At 39.9% G+C, this 19,577-nt stretch overlaps 1 protein-coding gene across 2 annotated transcripts in view; it reads right to left on the bottom strand.

The window, feature by feature from the left end:
* Nucleotides 1-19,577, bottom strand: part of PPME1 (protein phosphatase methylesterase 1) — a 61,535-nt gene that overhangs the window by 8,787 nt on the left and 33,171 nt on the right. For both annotated transcript variants that reach the window (XM_070425616.1, XM_070425617.1), the window contains exons 5-9: nt 19,275-19,326; nt 14,216-14,370; nt 12,822-12,912; nt 5,889-5,954; nt 721-844 (exon numbers count right to left, since the gene is read on the bottom strand). In XM_070425616.1, the coding sequence (XP_070281717.1) occupies nt 721-844; nt 5,889-5,954; nt 12,822-12,912; nt 14,216-14,370; nt 19,275-19,326 (488 nt within the window). The remainder of the gene's footprint in view (nt 1-720; nt 845-5,888; nt 5,955-12,821; nt 12,913-14,215; nt 14,371-19,274; nt 19,327-19,577) is intronic.

Below are 19,577 nucleotides of genomic sequence, written 5' to 3'. Positions count from 1 at the left end.
TTACAAAAACCATGTTGCAGTATGAAAAAAAAATGCTTATGATATATTAAGTGAAAGAAGCAGAATACAACATGTCATCTACATTAGGATTACCACTGGAAAAATGTGGTATAGTTTGGGAAAGAACTGGAAAGGAAAACTGAAAATACTTTGATTTGTTAGTAGAGCATTTTCCTTACATTTTCATTTATGATAATGATATAATGTTCCTGCAATAGTAATTTAAAAAAGGAAATCCGACACAAATATAACAAAATGTCAATATCTGTTATATCTCAATATAAAGCAGATGGATGGGCGTGGAGTATGCACTCATCAAATGCAAACTGAACAAATAATTCTCTATGCTTTTCTGCATCATTAAAAATTTGAAATATTATAACTGAAATAAATAATTGGGATACTGCATCAACCACAAGATGAAAATCTAGAAGTGAACATAAGACAGCAATATATTATATTAAAGATCATTGGATGGTTAAGATGTCCATATTTTCCACAGCAATCTGCAGATTCAATGCAATCCCTATCAAAATCCCAATGGCATTTTCCCAAAAATATTCATAGGGAATTTCAAGGGATCCTGAACAGTCAAAACAATTTTGAAAAAGAAAAAAAATCAGACTCTCTGATTTTAAAACATTACAAAGCTACAGTAACCAAAACACACTCTGAACCATTCCCTACACCATCCTTCCAAGAATGCAGGCTTTTACTCACCTCCATGTCATCTTCCTTCTTCCTCTTGTTTACTGATTCACTTCCTTCTTCATCATCTTCGTCTTCCTCTATGATTCCTTCCACTACAGATTTTGAGCCTTCTGGACTTGTAATTCCTTCACACCTAGGTTTTTAAAAAAAGTGCTGTCACAAACCTCTCTTGAATACACAAATTATCTCAGAAATACTGAAACTTATGATCTTTTATAATCAAACTAGAGGCCTGGTATATGAAATTCATGCATGGGTAGGTTCCTTAGGCCTGGCCAGCAATCAGGGCCGATCAGGGCCTTTCTTCCCCAACTGCTGGCTGCTAGCCGGGGCCTTTCTTTGTTCCGTGCCGCCCGCTGGTGGTCAGCGTATGTCATAGCAAGCAGTTGAACTCCTGGTTGGTTGAACTCCTGGTTGGTCAAACTCCCGATGAGACAATTTGCATATTAGCCTGTTATTATATAGGATCATGTTAGTTAAAACTTAACAATGCTTCTGGGAGGATGAGAAAAATGTGCTTTTTAAAATGTACAAAAGTAGACGAGAACTGTGGAAGGTAATGACCAACATAAAACTATACTACAAGAGATGGTTTCCAGTTCTGGTATCAAAATTGACCCACAGAAGGGAGTAATCACTTGGAGGCATGGTAACGAGTTTTATTGGCATTATCCTATGTAAATCCTCTTAACAATCCTATGAAATAGGCCTGAAGAGTTAAAAAATAGTCCAGGATCATCTAGCTCATGAGTAGATGAAGCTAGTAGGCAAATGCAGGCCCAATTAATTCTAAGGCAAAATGCTTTTCTATTATACTCTGCTTATAGTAGAACAAGGCTCAACCAAATGGTAAAAAGCTCCCACTTTTTAATTAGCTGATAGAAACTGGCAATTACAGTAATCATGACAGCTGAACCTTGCAAATTAGAACATCTGGTCCAACCAATTATTATTGTTGTGTTTCCTCTAAAAACATTATCTCTTTATTATGCAATTAGGTAGAAAAAATATTATTTTATGAACAGCTGGTGCCACAGTTACTTTTAATGAGAATTTATTGGAAAAAATATATTGACGAACGTTAGGGGTAAAAATCCCAAGGGTCTGGCCCAGCCGGCGCAGCTCAGTGGTTAAACGTCGACTTATGAACCAAGAGGTCATGGTTCAATTCCTGGTCAGGGCACATGCCCGGGCTGTGGGCTTAATGCCCCATGTAGGGCATGCAGGGGGCAGCTGATCAACGATACTTTCTCATTATTGATGTTTCTATCCCTTTCCCTCTCCCTTCCTCTCTGAAATCAATAAAAAATATTTTTAAAATTTATTTTTTAAAAATCCCAAGGGTCTGGATAGCAGCTAGTGCTAAGGTCTGCTATGCATGGTACACAAGAATTTGTTTGAAAAGGAAAGAGAAGGGAGGAGAGAAAATAATCAAAAAAGAGTGGAATAAACTGAAGGTCAGTGAACTTCAGTGGTGGATTTTTAAGAATGGTAACTTCTCTTTCTCCTCTACCCAACCTTCAATGAGGCCTATGGTCACAAATGTTTTTTTAGGTGGGTGTTTCTATTGAACTTGAAGTATTAAGTTTCACATCTAGGTCAAAGGACCATAACAAAAAACATGTGCTTTGGATTTCCATAGCTATGAACTGGGAGATTCATGAGAATTTCACCTAGATGAAGAGGGCAGAAATGTTACAGCTAATATCTATGTGACAAAACACATACTCTTACATACACAGATTTACAAATTAAGAGAAAACATTACTTAAGCTTACAAATAGTAAAATTTAAAAATCACTTAATTACATACCAGCTATGTAACTTCCTTACAAAATGCTTTACCACTTCTTAGACAAGTCAGATCTCAACATATTTAGGCATTGAAAAGTGGACAATTTCACAACTTACTCAAAGCCTCTGCTATGTGTCTGCCAGATACTACTACTCAAATTATACTTTTAGTAATAAAATCCATAATATAGACCTTAGAGTAAAATACATAGGAGTTTGAATCTGAGCTCTGTGATTCACTAGCTATGTGATCCTGAGAAAATCACTATATTTTTCTGGAATTCCATATCTTCACCTATAAAACAATACTTATCTTAAAGAGGTATTGTAAGAATTAAATGAGATAAAGCAAATGGATTAATGAATCTAGGTAATGACCATCTATGGCTGCTAACATTCAAAAAAGAGACAAGCAGACATTATTTGCTTTCTGATGGCATTCTATCTAATAAAAGAGAAACATGGTCATTAGCTGTACCTCCGCTACCCTTCCCATTGGCTAATCAGGGCGATATGCATATTAACTGCCAGCCAAGATGGCGGCCGGCAGCCAGGCAGCTTGAAGCGAACAGGGAGGCTCGCTTGCTTCAGTGATGGAGGACTCTAACGTTCCCCACCTGCGCTGCCAGCCTCTAGCTGCACTCTAAGAAACATTGTAACAAATATAGAAGCTAAACCAAACCCCAGAAACCTGTTCTCAGTCAACCGGGATCTCAGAGCTGGAGTCGCAACAAAGTTTCAAATACAGAAGGTAAACAAAGGCCAGATCCCTGCTTTCAGCAGCAGAGGTCTCATAGCTGGAACCCAGCCTCAGAGCTAAAGCTGGCCCAGAATAAAAAAAAAAAAGAAAAAGAAAAAAAGGAGCGGTTGGGAGCTTCACTCACTTGCCAGCCTGAAAACGGCCCTCAGCGCCTCACCCAGACTGGCCAGGCACCCCAGTGGGGACCCCCACCCTGATCCAGGACACCCTTCAGGGCAAACCAGCCGGTCCCCACCCATGCACCAGGCCTCTATCCTATATAGTAAAAGGGTAATATGCCTCCCAGCACCAGGATCAGCATGACAGGGGTCAGCGCCCCAACCCCCTGATCAGCCCTTCAGCCCTGCTCTGTGCCTGATAGGAGGGAGCTCCCCAACCCCCTGATCGCCCTGCGGCTCTGTGTGTGACAGGGTGAGGCGCCCCAACCCCCTGATCGGCCCTGCTGTGTGTGTGACAGGGTGTGGCGCCCCAACCCCCTGATCGGCCCTGCTGTGTGTGTGACAGGGTGTGGCGCCCCAACCCCCTGATTGGCCCTGCTGTGTGTGTGACAGGGTGCGGCACACCAAACCCCCCCCCATGGGCCCTGCTCTGTGTGTGACGGGGTAGAGCCATAACCTCCCCATCGGCCCTGCCCTGAGTGTGACAGTGGCGGCGCCCCAACCCCCTGATCAGCCCTGCTCTGTGCCTGATAGGGGGGAGCTCCCCAACCCCCTGATCGCCCTGGGGCTCTGTGTGTGACAGGGGGCAGCGCCGTAAGCCCCTGATCGGCCCTGCTCTGTGTTTGACAGGGTGCGGCACCCCAACCCCCCCCACAGGCCCTGCTCTGTGTGTGACAGGGGGCAGCGCCCTAAGCCCCTGATCGGCCCTGCTCTGTGGGTAATAGAGGGCAGTGCCCCAACTGCCCTATCAGCCCTACTCTGTGAGTGACAGGGGGGAGCTCCCCAACCCCCTGATCTACCCTGCTCTGTGCGTGACAGGGGGTGGTGTTGCAACCTCCCCATCGACCCTGCCTTGAGTGTGACAGGGAGCGGTGCCCCAACCCCCCAATCGGCCCCACCCTGAGCGTGACTGAGGGTGGCATCGCAACCTCCCGATCTGCCCTGCTCTGTGCATGACAGGGGGCGGCGCGCCAACTCCCCAATAGGCCCTGCTCTGAACCGGACCAGGTGCTGCACCTAGGGATTGGGCCTGCCCTCTGCCACCTGGGAGCAGGCCTAAGCCAGCAGGTCGTTATTTCCCGAGGGGTCCCAGACTGCGAGAGGGCACAGGCCAGGCTGAGGGACCCCCCCCCCCCCCGGGACCCCCCCACCCCCCCCCCCCGCCGCCCCAGTGCACAAATTTTTGTGCACCGGACCTCTAGTTAAACAATATTACCTATTCTTAAAAACAAAAACACAAAATAAAAACAAATCAAATCTCTGGATCTCACTAACAATTTACAGACAATACAGGGAACAAAGAACATGTTAAATTACACCTTGAAGAATTAACCAGCAAATTCAGATTGTGGGACATTCCACAGAGCAAACAACCAGGTTTCCTCAACATATAAATTTCAAGAAAACATGAGAGAGATAGAAGTGGAACCTATAGAAAGCATACTGAAATCATACAGAGGAAATTGTTTTTGTCTAGAATTTGTTTCACAATATTTTGTGCTTAGGGGAAATAAATAAGGTACAGATAAAACAAGACTGGCCATGAGTCAGTAACTGTTAAAAATGGGCAACGGGTACATTGGGTTTCAATGTATTATTCTACTTTTATATGTCTAAGAATTTTCAATATTACAAGGTTTTAAAAAATGAGATAGTGTATATAAAATACCTTTCACAGTGCCTGGCAAATAGCACACATTCAATAATGCCATTATCATTATCATCAACTCTTTTGTTCCCTGTCTGTTCCATTGGGCAACATTTTCTCAATTCACCTAAAGTTTCTTTTGTGCCTACATGGCAATATCAAGGACTCATGTAACCCTATCCAGGAAGATCAACGGAGCTAAATAATCTTAGCTCACCATTAGAATCTGGCTTTCATTCAGGTTATGCTAAAGCTTTTATGCTGTAATTTCCTCACAACCATTATTGTTTTAGAAGGAGACTGTTATCAGAATAAAACCATACTGCCGGCACATAAGTGGACACTTAATTTCTTATTTTTGACTTGAGAGAGACAGAGAAACATTGATTTTTGTTCCAGTTATGTATGCCTTCACTTGTTGATTCTTGTATATTCCCTGACTGGGGATCAAACTCCCAACCTTGGCATATTGGGATGATGCTCTAAACAACTGCGCTACCTGGCCAGGACTGGCCACTTAATTTTCAATGTCCATTCTCTGGAATTCTTCACTTTTCATACCTAGAGTTGTACTAATAAGGTAATCCAATACTATACTGAAGGCACTAATTGGTCTTGGGATTTCCTCAAAAAAGAGAAAGAAAAGAGAAAAGAAAATCTATGCAATTGGTCCAACTGAGCTCAGTTGTAAAAATTATCAAAAATAATGAAGACATTCATAAGGATGACAGGATAAGTGTATAAAAAAAGAGCAAATTGTAATTTCATCACCATGTTTCATTCTCTATCTAGCACAACAGGGAAAAATAGAACCTACTCTTTGACTTGGCCAACCATGGAGACACGGGCAGACTCCAGATTTCTAATCTGGCCACTCTTCACACTAGAAGAGAAAAGAAAGAAGGGAGAGAGGTTATTATGCATCCACCTTATCATGTTACTAGGGTCAAATGAGTAATTCTACAGATTCTGTAGGACCTACTAAAAAGTTATGGTTACCACTGTATGGAGGTTATCACTACTTCCCACTTAGTTATTATGTCTATAAACTGAATAGTAAAAATTAAGACATTGAAGCCATTTCAGTTCTGCAAATATTTACCAAGAGGATACTATGTGGTAGGCCCATGCTGAAGAAGCATATAATTCACTGGGGAGAAAGAAACACAAGCAGATCATTTTAACATAATAAGTCAAAGTTCAAAGGAGTCACCTTTATTTTCAATGGGAAGATTAGAGAAAGCTCCCCAAATATCCTGCCTAAACTGAGAACTGAAGATAAGTAAAAGATAAAAGAGGGTGGTCAGAGCATTATTGGCAGAAGGTACACTGTGTGAATGAAGGTACTACGATGTAAAAAAGTCAGCAGGATGACAACTTTAGAGCAGCGGTCGCCAAGGGTGGGCTGCGGACCACTGGTGGTCCATGAGGTCCAAAAGGTTGGCAACCGCTGGTTTAAGGAAACCTTTGGAGCAGCGGTCACCAACCAGTGGTCCGCAGACCACTGGTGGTCCATGAGGTCTGAAAGGGCAACCGCTGCTTTAGAGGACAGAATACAAGGAAAAGCAGGGGCAAGCAAAGAGGGAGTGTGACAGGGCCTTGCATGTCATGATATAGACTAGAGCTTAGGAGCTTAGACTCTATCTTAATAGATTAGTTTTCCCAGAGTTGTTTAAGCATCTGTAAGGGCCAAGGAAACACCACATGAACCAAGCAGGCCAACAGAACACATTTCTTTAAATCTCATTTTTTAGCTTTAAAAAAAATCATGTAAAATTCTGAAGTGCACCGTACTCAATGACCTTGTTTATTATTTTAGTAATAAACAGAAGCAATTAGAACCACTAATTCATTTTTCTACCACAAACTGAATCTACAGTAATACAAACCCACCCGTATTCATGATCAGATAGTCTTGTTTTGATGACAGTTTAATATATGAAATATCTCTGCTCCTATTCAAGGCCAACCATGGGTACTGGTTCCCATGCCCTCTTGCTTATGAGGAGCTTGTTTCCTTTAGTTACCCTCTCTCTCTCCCATGTCACCATTTTTTTCCTCTAGTGGACATTATAAAACATCCCCTAGCCTTTTAAAACATTTTCAACCCACATTCATTACTAGATACTACCCCATTTCTCTGTTCTCCTAAACAACAAAACTTCTCAAAAAAGTTATCTCACTTGCTTTCTCTACTATATCACCTCCCATCCTTTCCTCAATATCCCAAACTTTTTTTTAAAATTAAATCTTTATTGTTCAGATTATTACAGTTGTTCCTCCCCCCCACCATAGCTCCCCTCCAACCAGTTTCCACCCCACCCTCTGCCCCTACCCCCCACCTGTCCTCATCCATAGGTGTACGATTTTTTTCCAGTCTCTTCCCGCACCTCCCACACCCCTTTTCCCCGGAGAATTGTCAGTCCACTCCCTTTCTATGCCCCTGATTCTATTATAGTCACCAGTTTATTCTGTTCATCAGATTTTTTATTCACTTGATTTTTAGATTCACTTGTTGATAGATATGTATTTATTGTTCATAATTTTTATCTTTACCTTTTTCTTCTTCTTCTTCTTCTTAAAAGGATACCTTTCAGTATTTCATATAACATTGGTTTGGTGGTGATAAACTCCTTTAGCTTTTTCTTATCTGTGAAGCTCTTTATCCGACCTTCAATTCTGAATGATAGCTTTGTTGGGTAAAGTAATCTTGGTTGTAGGTTCTTGGTATTCATCACTTTGAATATTTCTTGCCACTCCCTTCTGGCCTGCACAGTTTCTATTGAGAAATCAGCTGACAGTCATATGGGTACTCCCTTGTAGGCAACTAACTGTTTTTCTCTTGCTGCTTTTAAGATTCTCTCTTTGTCTTTTGCCCTTGGCATTTTAATTATGATGTGTCTTGGTGTGGTCCTCTTTGGATTCCTTTTGTTTGGGGTTCTCTGTGCTTCCTGGACTTGTAAGTCTATTTCTTTCACCAGGTAGGGGAAGTTTTCTGTCATTATTCCTTCAAATAGGTTTTCAATATCTTGCTCTCTCACTTCTTCTGGCACCCCCATAATTCAGATGTTGGTACGTTTGAAGTTGTCCCAGAGGCTCCTTACACTTCTTCATATTTTTGGATTCTTTTTTCTTTTTGTTTTTCCGGTTGGGTGTTTTTTGCTTCTTCGTATTTCAAATCTTTGACTTGATTCTTGGGATCCTCTAGTCTGCTGTTGGATCTCTGTATAATATTCTTTATTTCAGTCAGTGTATGCTTACTTTCTAGTTGGTCCTTTTTCATATCCTCGAGGGTCTCACTAGATTTATGGAGGGTCTCACTAAATTTATCGGCAGTTTCTAGAAAATTCTTGAAAAACCGTATAACTGTGGTTTTGAACTCTATTTCCAGTAGTTTGCTTTCCTCCAATTCTGTCATTTGTGTCCTGTTTTTTTGTCACCTCATTTTGGCTGCTTCCCTGTGTTAATAGAGTGGCTTTGTGTGCTAGGTGTCCTATAGGGCCCAGTGGCTCAGCCTCCCCAATTACCTGAGGTGGACACTCTTGGTGCACCCCTTTGTGGGATTTGGGAACGGTCTTGTTGTAGTTTAGTCTTGATTGTTGTAGGTATCACTGGGAGGAATTGACCTCCAGGCCAATTGGCTGTGAGAATTCGCTGTGTCTACGGTGGTAGAACTTCTGTGCTGGAGACACCCTTATGGGGCAAGACTTGCTTCAGTGGGGCTTTGGTGCTCATTGAGTCTGCCCCCTGAGTGTGTACCTTATGGATCTGAGGAGTTGTAATCTGGATGGTCCCACTCTGACCGCTGGGTACACTGGCTCTTGGATCTCTAAGGAGGTGCCAATTTAGCCTCTGCCTGAGGCTACCCAGCAGGAGCTATGGAGAGATCTGCAGATTCCTCTTCTTTGTTTGGGATTTGGAGGTGCCCAGATGAGGCCCAGCTGTGAAGCAAATGCAAGCTGCTGTGGGGCCTTGGGCCTTGTTTTGGATGTTCTGGGTCTCTCTGACCCAGCTGCAGCTTGTTAGGTAATTTTAGATTGCAAAGGGCCAGGCCATTCATATGCAAAAGCCTCTGCGCACAGCTTGGTTGGGGCGGGGTCTCAGGGAATCAACAGGGCGAACCAAACAGCTATGGCTGATCCTCAGTCCTGCCCTAAGAGGTCCCCGGTCTCAGTGTCCTGTGGTAATCGCTGCAAGCACCTCTGAGAGAAAGCTGCCCTCGAGTTCCGCCCGCTGCCAGATAGTCCAGTTTCTCCCTGTATGAGTCTGGGTCCCCAGAGACTCACCCAGAACTGGAATTCAGAGCAGTCGGGAACTTGAGACTCCCTCCCAATTGAAAAAGACAACCACGTCCTAAGTTGCTAGCCCTCTCCGCATCCACCTCCGTACCTCTGCACTTTACTTCCGCACCTCCTCTGCGTCTCAGTGTGCTTTTCTCTTTCTTTCTAGTTGTAGAATTTCCACTCAGCCAGCCTTCCTGTAGTCCTGGATGATGTCCGTTTTGTCTTTTAGTTGTATTTTGAAGTGGTTGTGTGAGGCAGCAATTTCCGGTGTTTATCTATGCTGCCATCTTGGTTTCTCCCCCAAACTTATAAGAGGTTTTTATCTCCCCCTCATATTCTGGGATTCTTTTTTTTTTTTTTTGCAAGGTCAACTCCATCATGTCAATTCTAATGATCATTTCTTAGCCCTCATTTTGGGTGATCTCTCAGGATTATTTGACACAAATGCTCTCTCCTAGAAACATTTACTAGACTCCCCCAGTTTTCCTTTTATCTCACCAACTGTGCCTTTGCAGTTTCCTTTGTTCAATCTTCCCCCACTTTCCAAGCTCTAAATATTGGCTAGTACCCCAAGGATCAGTTCTTGGATCTTTTTTCTATCAACATCAGATCCCTAGGCGATTACATTCAATCTTTTGGTTTTGAATACTATCAATACCAGGAGTAGGGAACCTTTTTTCGGCCAAGAGCCAATTGGATATCTATATATATATAAAAGCCTAAGTGACCATTAAGACTGGTCGACCGGTCGCTATGATGCGCACTGACCACCAGGGGGAAGTCACTCAACGCAGGAGCTGCCCCCTGGTGGTCAGTGCACTCCCACAGCAGGAGCGCTGCTCAGCTGACCAGCATGAGTGGGGCCGGGATGAGCGGGAGTGGCTCCTCCCCAGATCCCCGCAGGCCATGCCAAGGGACCCCACTGGTGCACAAATTCGTGCACCGGGCCTCTAGTAAGTTATAAACTCAATTCAGATATCCAGCAGAGTATAAAACAAAATTAGCAAATATTTCAAAGTACTCTCTGATTCTCGGACTCAGAAAGTGGGATCTATAAATCAGTGGCTTTCATAGAACCCAGAACATTTTCACATTGAATATACAAAAATCTTATCCTATCCAATTTCTGCCACTAGAATCAAGACTCTATCTCAAGCATGTCAAACTCGTGGCCCACAGGCCACATATGCCCACAACAAATATTTTTGTGGCCCAGACAAAATAACAGTATGTAAGAAACGTTTTAGTAAAAATTTTGTAACTTAATTTTTACAATATCCTGTTTACATAATTATTATTAACGAACTACAACGTTCACTAATGACTGATTACTATAATTGTGTTGCATTCATTTCCCTTACAAGGCCTTAGGCGCAACATTTTTCTCCACTAATACTAGCAGTGAGTATTTTAGCAGCCGATTGCCACGTCATTAGTCTTGTACTGACTTGTTTGGTGTGCACAACAGGAAATATTTTGCTTTCGGAGAACAAGAAAAATAGGTTTATTTGCATTATGCTTATTAATTTGTGTAGTTATTCAGTGTCTGGTAAGTTCATGTTCAAGAAAAAATATTAATTTTTATTAAAATGTTCTATTATTTTATGTCAATGATTGCTCATTTATTTCAGCCCTTTGTATTCAGCATGTCTCTCTCGAAATAAACATATGTTTCTATGAAAATTGAAGCTTTTGTTTTTTTGCGGCCCACATAAACTTAAACCTTGTTTATCTGGCCCCTGTTAGCCTTTGAGTTTGACATGCTTACTCTGTCTCCTTTAGGTCTGCCATGATCCCCACGCTGAATTGGATACCTATCTTCTGTACCTCCTGTGATCCTTCATTGTATTGTTTATGTATTTACTTACTGATGTTGGTATCCCCAACAAGTAAATACATAAGAACTGAGTTTACCGGTAATTATCAGGTACTGACACATCTTAGGTACTTAACAAACATTTACTGAATAAATTTAAAGTTATTTGGAATAATTTTCTCACTGGTTGCTACTGGGGAAGCAGGCAGCACACTCAAGCTACATGTTGAGCTGGCAGCAGCTGCATTCTCAATGCTGTGACTGCTCAAGATGGAGAGATCTTTGATGCTTCTGAGAGAGCGGTAGCATGAACACAAAAGGTAAAAGTGCCCTCACTAAACACACACATCATTCTGGCAAGCCATATTTGGCATGAGACCCTCTGTCCTAGGTAAAATCCCTTAAGATATATTTACCAGGTCCTTAATTTCCATTTGACATCTCTGATTCAGTTAATAGATATGTTCTGCCTGTTAGAGCAGCCAGCAACATGCTATGTGCTATATGAAAGTACAAAAGAAATAGAGAATAGCCGCTGTCCTTATGATGCAGGAAGGGCATTAAGGCAGAAATGAAAATGAACAATATAAGCATATACCTTGTGGGAGGACTAGAAGCCTTAAGGGGTAAACAGTACAAAATAATTCAGATTTAAAGGTGTCAAGCAATTTTACTGAGGCAGTGATCTATGTGGTTTGGAGAAGTTAGAGAAAGGGTTCGGAAAGGGTACTGGGTATGAATTTTGAATAGGTAGGAAGATGGGATATTGAAGATGTTTTATCTGAAGACTAATCTCTTTGGGGGAGCAGTGATTTACTTATCTCTGAATCTTCACCATTTAGCACAAAGTGTTTAATAAATATTTAATCAAATAATTGAAGTAATAAATTAATGACTGAATAGCCTTTACTTAAGTGAAAGTCATAGACAATTCTGTCAGTGATTTTTATGAAAACCATTTACCCAAAGGGTTTTTACTTATCCAAATAAACTGAGAAAGGAATCCACACCTATCTTTTGTTTCTCCATCATTTTCTCTGGAACACAGAAAGTGACTGTATAACCTTGGAGCAATAGAGGTGGAAGAGGTCTTAAGAGTCTCAATTAGTCAAAACTCTCACCTTAGAAATGGGAACAGCTAGACAGCAGGTGATTCATAATTACTAAGATGTAGGAGATATTATAGTATATTAGAAAAAGGGTAGATTTTATGCAACTGAGACAAGTCTGAAGCATTTAAAAGATTTTTTTAAATTCTGCTCTTTATATGTTTTTACCCATGACATTACAATAAAGCTAAGACATGGAATTATTCCTTTAAACTTTGGTACTTTAATTGATGAAAAAGGAAAGCTCCAGCCTAACATTTAAAATACACACAATAGCCCTAACCGGTTTGGCTTAGTGGATAGAGCATCAGCCTGCGGACTGAAGGGTCCCAGGTTCGATTCCGGTCAAGGGCATGTACCTTGGTTGCGAGCACATCCCCAGTAGGGGGTATGCATGAGGCAGTTGATCAATGTTTCTCTCTCATTGATGTTTCTAACTCTCTAACCCTCTCACTTCCTCTCTGTAAAAAAATCAATAAAATATATTTTTTAAAAAATTAAAAAATAAAATAAAATACAGACAATATAGATTTATGGGTTACCTCCATTCAATGGCATTCTCCAGAGACTTGAAGGTTTTAGGACGACCACGTAAGAAATTCTGCATGCTATTAAGAGCATCCATGGCTGTACCTAGATGTTAAACAAAAATTTTAACCATAGCACTTAACATTTCTAAGCATTTACACTTACTGGGGAAATACACATATCTGCCTTCAAAGACAGCAGAATTCAGTGATGCTTGGGGAAAAAAAGATGCAGTTTAAGAAAATTCAGAAGATTGATGGGATAGCCAGGTTCCAAGATGGCCTCTGGTAATTTCTGCTTCCTGGTATTCACTCCTTCCTGTAGTATCCCAACAATGAAAAGGGCTGACTTGTATATGTAATAGTGTGACTTTTGAGACTGGGTCATAGAAGACACGGCAGTTTCTTTTTAAATGTTAAATAAAATTATGAGATATACATACAATTAAAATATTATGCAGCCATAAAAGATGTTTATGAAGAGTTTCTTATGTCATGGAGAATGATTAGGTAATGTGGGGTGTTGGTGACATGAATGTAGGTGTAAAAAAAAGTTCCAGTCACAAAATACGTAAGTCCTGGGGATACAATGTATAGCATGACTACCTACACTAATAAAAGAGAAAAATGCAAATTGACCATACCTTCGCGACGCTCACCAGCCAACCAGGAGTATGCAAATTAACCCAATAAAGATGGCGAGTTAATTTGCATACACAGGCACCAAGTGGCCGGGGAAGGGATGCTTGCTTCGTCGCCATGGCAATGACGCAGGTGTTCTGCACTGCCCCAGCCCCTCAGGGCAGCATGGGAAGGCAGAAAGGTGGCTCCGGCCAGAGCGAAGGCGGTGCCGGCAGCCAGGGGAAGGAAGGCCCATTCTTGCACGAATCTTTGTGCATCGGGCCTCTAGTAGTTAATAATACTGTATTATATATTTGAAAGTTGCAAAGAGAATAAATCTTAAAGTTCTCATAACAAGAAAAAAATTGTAACTGTGTGGTGATGAATATTAATTAGACATATTATGGTGATCATTGTGCAATATATACAGAGTGGGGCAAAAAGATTTATAGTCATGAGGATGCGAAACACAGAGTTTATTCTTGTAATATTATTTATTATTATATTATTTTCCATATGAACTGTAAACCTACTTTTGTTCCACCCTGTACATATAACAAATCATTATATTGTACGACTGAAACTAATACAAAGTTATATGTCCATTATATCCCAATTTAAAAAACACTTGGAATGCCTTTGCCACAAAATAACATAAAAGATATAAAAGACAAAGGGACATAATTCAAGATGAGTGAAATCAATAATAAGTTAAAAGATGGTAATAATCTACCAGGATGGGCTCTTATACTCAAAGATTTTGAATGAGTTAGCACAAGAAAACTTACCTTCCACAACATCAATCACGCATAGACCCAGGAGGCTTGGCACCAGGTTGGATGATGCTGTGTGGACTGCAATAGCTCCACCCATGCTATGTCCAATCAGCATAATTGGAGGAGGGAGGTCCCCATACATGGCTTCAATTACATTCCCAACATCTCTGCAAAAAGAAGGAAAGACCTGGGAATGCTCTCTGACAATACAAAAATAGTTTTCTTTCTTAACTCCTTTCTTTGGTCTGTAACTAACAGGCCTAGTCATCTCGCCTATATTTACAGGCCTATTGAGTCATCTCGCAAACGTAACTATGCAAAATTCCTAATATGTCCCCAGTATTTGTACACATAGCCACATACCTGGCTCTTATGACAAATGACAGTTTAAGGACTAAGAACCCAAATATTTTTACTTTCCTTTATATAATACTTTCACTGTTCCACACAGTTAGTACTATTACATAATCACACATCTTTAGTTTAAACCTAAGCTTGAAACTCTGCACAAATCATTTAACTACTCTATGCTTTAGTTTCCCCATCTATAAAACAAAAAAACAACTTTATTAAGCATTACAATGTAGTGAAGTTTGGAGTCACAAGATGAATTACAGCCCAAGTCTATTTTTTACTATATGGACTTGGATTAGTTATTTAACCTTTCAGAGTTTCTATAACTGAAGGATGTCATTTACTATTCTGAATTGCTGTGAGAATTAACTGAGTGAATGTAAAAATACTTTGAAAAAAGTAAAGTACTATACAAATGTTAATTATTATTTGTCATGTAAAGTTGTTTGAAGTATGAACATAAATGTAAGTATAGTGTACTGAGAAACTTGAAAGGTGTTTATATTTTTATTGGCTTCTGTCCTAGCCTTTAATTATGAGTAGGTCTGTTTAACAAAGTCAAACCTTACAGCTTTGAAAATGAGAACTAAAGTAGGAATTTTGCCTTTTATTTGGGACAGGCCTTCTTTGTTATAGCAATAGTTTAAGTATGGTATATTTCTAGGAACCACTGGCTCTACTGTCTTCTTTTGGGAGTGGCTGAGTCAATCAAGTTCAAAAGACAGTTTTGCCTTGCTTAGTCTCCACAATATTCAGAATACCAAAGGTAAATGTCATTATTTCTAAAGGAATTAATCTTAAAAACCTCATACAACAATACAAATGTCAATACGGTAGCTGCAGCATCTGCAGATAATCTGAATGGGAGATAAAGGAGGCCACCCAATTTTATAATTGAAAATAATGGAGTTAAATTTAAGGCTAAAATTTTGAGTTAGTAACAGATATAATTAAATAAATAAAAGATATAATAAATAAAAGATATATTAGGAGTTATTTTAGTAAAATAAAAAGATGCTATAGAATTTGAATTCAGGTCTCCTTAAAATACTAAGTTGAAGAGTTCTATGATAGCTGCTTCATGCATGAAGGTGGATAGGGTCTGAAACAAACCAACTTAATATTGTATCTAAGCTTAGGAAAGGAATATTTCATACAGATAAAAGTTGGTTATGATCAATCCCTTGATCATCTATCACCAGGAGAAATGTATCCTCATTAAAGTTAGGTAAAGTATTCAGTCACCAAGATTAGAGCCTTGAGACATGTCCTGAAATTTCAGAGAAATAAAATAAAAATGAAGTAGAGATTAACTACAAATCTAGTCTATAACTGGATGTACCATAATTTTGGTAGTTGCTCTCTAAGGAGATTCTATCATACTTATTAATACTAGGTTCATTTCCTGAGAAGCAGTATAGCATATCACAGACATAACAGAAAAAGAATATCAAAGTGACCTGATCTCAAATCTCGGCTCTTCTACTTTCAGTGGAGTTGCATCTTATGTAGGGTATAGCTTCTAAAGTTGATACGTAAGGGGAAAATCATGCTGTCAGTACTACTTGAAAACCCCACTAATCACCCATTAAGTATACACCCATTTTGGGATTTTTGTTTCACAGAATTATTGAATTCAGAAATCATATAAATGTTTTACTGTTTAGTCTATTTCAGCAAGAATCCAACTTATTGGCCATAACCAGTTCTACATGATTTTAATCATTTATTTTCTCTTTAACTTTATTGTGCCAGTTATCAACTTATTATCTCTCAGCCCCAATTCACCTTTCATTGCATGTTCTGCACAATTGGACCTGAGGCCTTAAAATGTTTTTCCCTTGCCAGCTGACAAGACATTAAGCTGTGTCAGTAGATGACATAGGAGAGACATTGCAGAAAGAAAGGTTCTGTTCCTGATTCATGGGTGTTTTCTTCACAAACGCCTATAACTTGCACTTCCCCAGCACCCAGGTCCTGCAGCACAGGAAACCCCCAGCTCCTGCACCACAAACAGTTTCCCCAGTGCCCAGCTTCTCCAGCACTCCAACCCCCATTCCCAATGTTTTTCTTTCCAAGCTTTACTGAGGTATAATTGGTATACAAAGAAGTGGTACATAATTAATATACACAATTTGGTAAGGCTGTATATATGTATATATATATATATATATATTTGTGTTAACATCACCCAAAAATTACCTTGATCATATCCATCACCTCCAAAAGTTTCCTTGCACCACTTTAAAAAAATATATTTATTAAATTGATTGGGGTGACATTGGTCAACATGAACATACATGTTACAAGATCTGTATTTGCACCATATGCCCACTACCCAAAGTCAAATCTTCTCCTGTCACCTTATATTAGGACCCTCCTTGCATCACTTTTGTGTGTGTGTGTTAAGAACACTTCACATAAGATCTACTCTCTTAAACTTTTTATAAAATGTGTTTATTGATTTTAGAAAGAGAGAAAGGGAGAGGAAAAGAGAGAAACATTGGTGAGGAACACTGATCAGCTGCCTCCTGCATGCCCTCTAGTGGGGAATGAGCCCACAACCTGAGCATGTGCCCTGACCCGAAAGAGAAACAGAGACCTCTTGGTACAAGGACCGAAGCTCAACCAATTGAGCCACGCCAGCCAGGATACCCTCTTAATCTTTTAAGTACATAATATCTTACTGATAACTCCTCTCCCTCTCTTCTCCCTTCTCTCTCTCTCTTTCTCTGTCTCTGTCTTTCTGCCAAACACTATAGTTGAATGATCACAATTGGTCTATTAACTGTGTGATCTCATATAATTATTCAACCTATCTGAACTAGTTTCTTCACTGGTAAAAAAGTGATAATATCTACATTACAGAGTTAATAATGTAGACACATTTAAATAACTTAAATAAATTGTTTATTCTTAATAAACGCTTATTTTACACTTAATGAAGCCTGGCAAATAGAAAGGGCACAAACAGCATCTATTATCAACAACAAAACGATGGCCACAGGAGTTTGGGTTCTAAAGGAAAAACAGTTTACTCTTGGATTAAAGTTGTTAAAGTAGGGACAATATATTTTTGGCCAAAGTTGGTCAACTACTTGAGAAGACATATTAAGTACATGACAGAGCATGTATAAAAGCAGGGTCATAAGAATTCTGCTTACAATACAAGATATTGTAATAGTAATTACAATTTGTAATAGTAATTCCAAAACACTAGTCCTATATCAGATTCCTCAATAGAACTTTATCAAAATGCTAGAGGCCCAGTGCACAAAATTTGTGCACAAGGGGGAGAGATTCCTCAGCCTGGCCTGCGCCCTCTCGCAATCCAGGACCCCTCGGGGGATGTCCGACTGTCGGTTTACAGGCCTAAACCGGCAATCGGACATCCCTCTTGCAATCTGGGATGCTGCATGCATCAGTGACTATACTTTTCATACAGGTGAAAGGCATCTTGCTGTTGTATGGGCAGCTACATTTTTTTGCCCTGATTATAAAAAGTAGTACATAACATGATCCTTCTGAGGCAGTAGTACCATTTTCCCCATCTTATGGTTGGAAAAACTGAAGCAGAGAGAAGTTAAGTAATTGGCTTTGTCACACAGTTGTAAGTGTCAGAATCAGGGCTGACCACAAAATGTGCATGTCATCGCTGCATCATCCTGTTGTTTCAGTGTTAGAGTAGCCTTGCCAAGTTTTAATTTTTAAATCTAAGAGACTGTTCCTAATATATAGGGTAGGGTTCCTAGGCCTGGCTGGGGATCAGGGCCCCGCCCCCCGCCGACAGGTCATTCTGCATTCAGTTGATTTGCATATTAAGGTTTTATATAGAGAGATAAATGCCCAGATTGCACTGGTAAAAGCACTAATTCAGTAGGGTGAAGTAGGGCCAAATCATCTGTATTTTAATCACTTGTCAGGTGATTTTGAAGAGTGACCAGGTTTGAGAGCTACTGTATATACTACATTTATTTTTTACTTTAAGGGCTAGGATATAACTACTTTTTCTTTAAGACTCTGTTTCTGTCTTACTACAAAGCTGGACAAAGAATATGGGCAAGATATCTTTTTTTTTTTTTTTAAATATACTAGGTACTTTACCAGATTATGTACTTTAATCTTTTTTTCTTTTTTAATATATTTTATTGATTTTTTACAGAGAGGAAGGGAGAGAGATAGAGAGTTAGAAACATCGATGAGAGAGAAATCGATCAGCTGCCTCCTGCACATCTCCCACTGGGGATGTGCCCACAACCCAAGTACATGCCCTTGACCGGAATCGAACCCAGGACCCTTCAGTCCGCAGGCCGATGCTCTATCCACTGAGCCAAACCGGTTTTGGCGGGCAAGATATCTTAAGAACATTTCACAGGGCCTCTTATAGAGAACTACTTTCCAAGCATGGGTCCCCAATCGATATCTAGATTCTATTCAACAATGTCAACAAAAGAAAACTTTTCAAAAGCCAATACAAACTAAACTGTACCTCGAAGAATTTTCAAGTGCTTTATGTATGACCATCACATTGAATATACCAAGAAAGATGAATGTTTAAATAGATTAAATAGTAAGGAGACACCAGATATAAGTAAAAAAGAATAGAGCATTTACTAATTATTGTCTAACAATCTCACCAGGAGAGTGATAAAGGTATGCTACTCTTTATGATAGTAATGAAAGCTAGGTGATGTATAAACAATATTAGATTACTTACTTTGCCATTGTTTCTGCAGACAGATCTTCAGAATTCTTGACTTTTGTTTCACCTAAAAAAAAAAAAAAAGCCTCTGTATTTTAAAAATAAAACTCCCAAGGATAGAAATTATAAATGCAAGAGTATTCTCTTTAAAAAATCTCACCTTTGGAGAATGAAATGGAGACTTTATACTTATATAAGGTGGACTTAGCAAAATTTTGTGTTGCATGCACATCTTTATAGTTGGACACCCTAAGGATGATAATTACAGTAGTCTAAAAGTGAGTTATTCACATTCCTTATATATTACCAGCATCCAAA

This window comes from Myotis yumanensis, unplaced genomic scaffold (genome assembly GCF_028538775.1).
Source record: "Myotis yumanensis isolate MYYU_CA2020_CCGP unplaced genomic scaffold, mMyoYum1.0.hap1 SCAF_10, whole genome shotgun sequence".
Taxonomy (NCBI): domain Eukaryota; kingdom Metazoa; phylum Chordata; class Mammalia; order Chiroptera; family Vespertilionidae; genus Myotis; species Myotis yumanensis.
The sequence above is the reverse complement of the archived record's forward strand: the minus strand, read 5'-3'. Positions and strand labels throughout refer to the sequence as shown.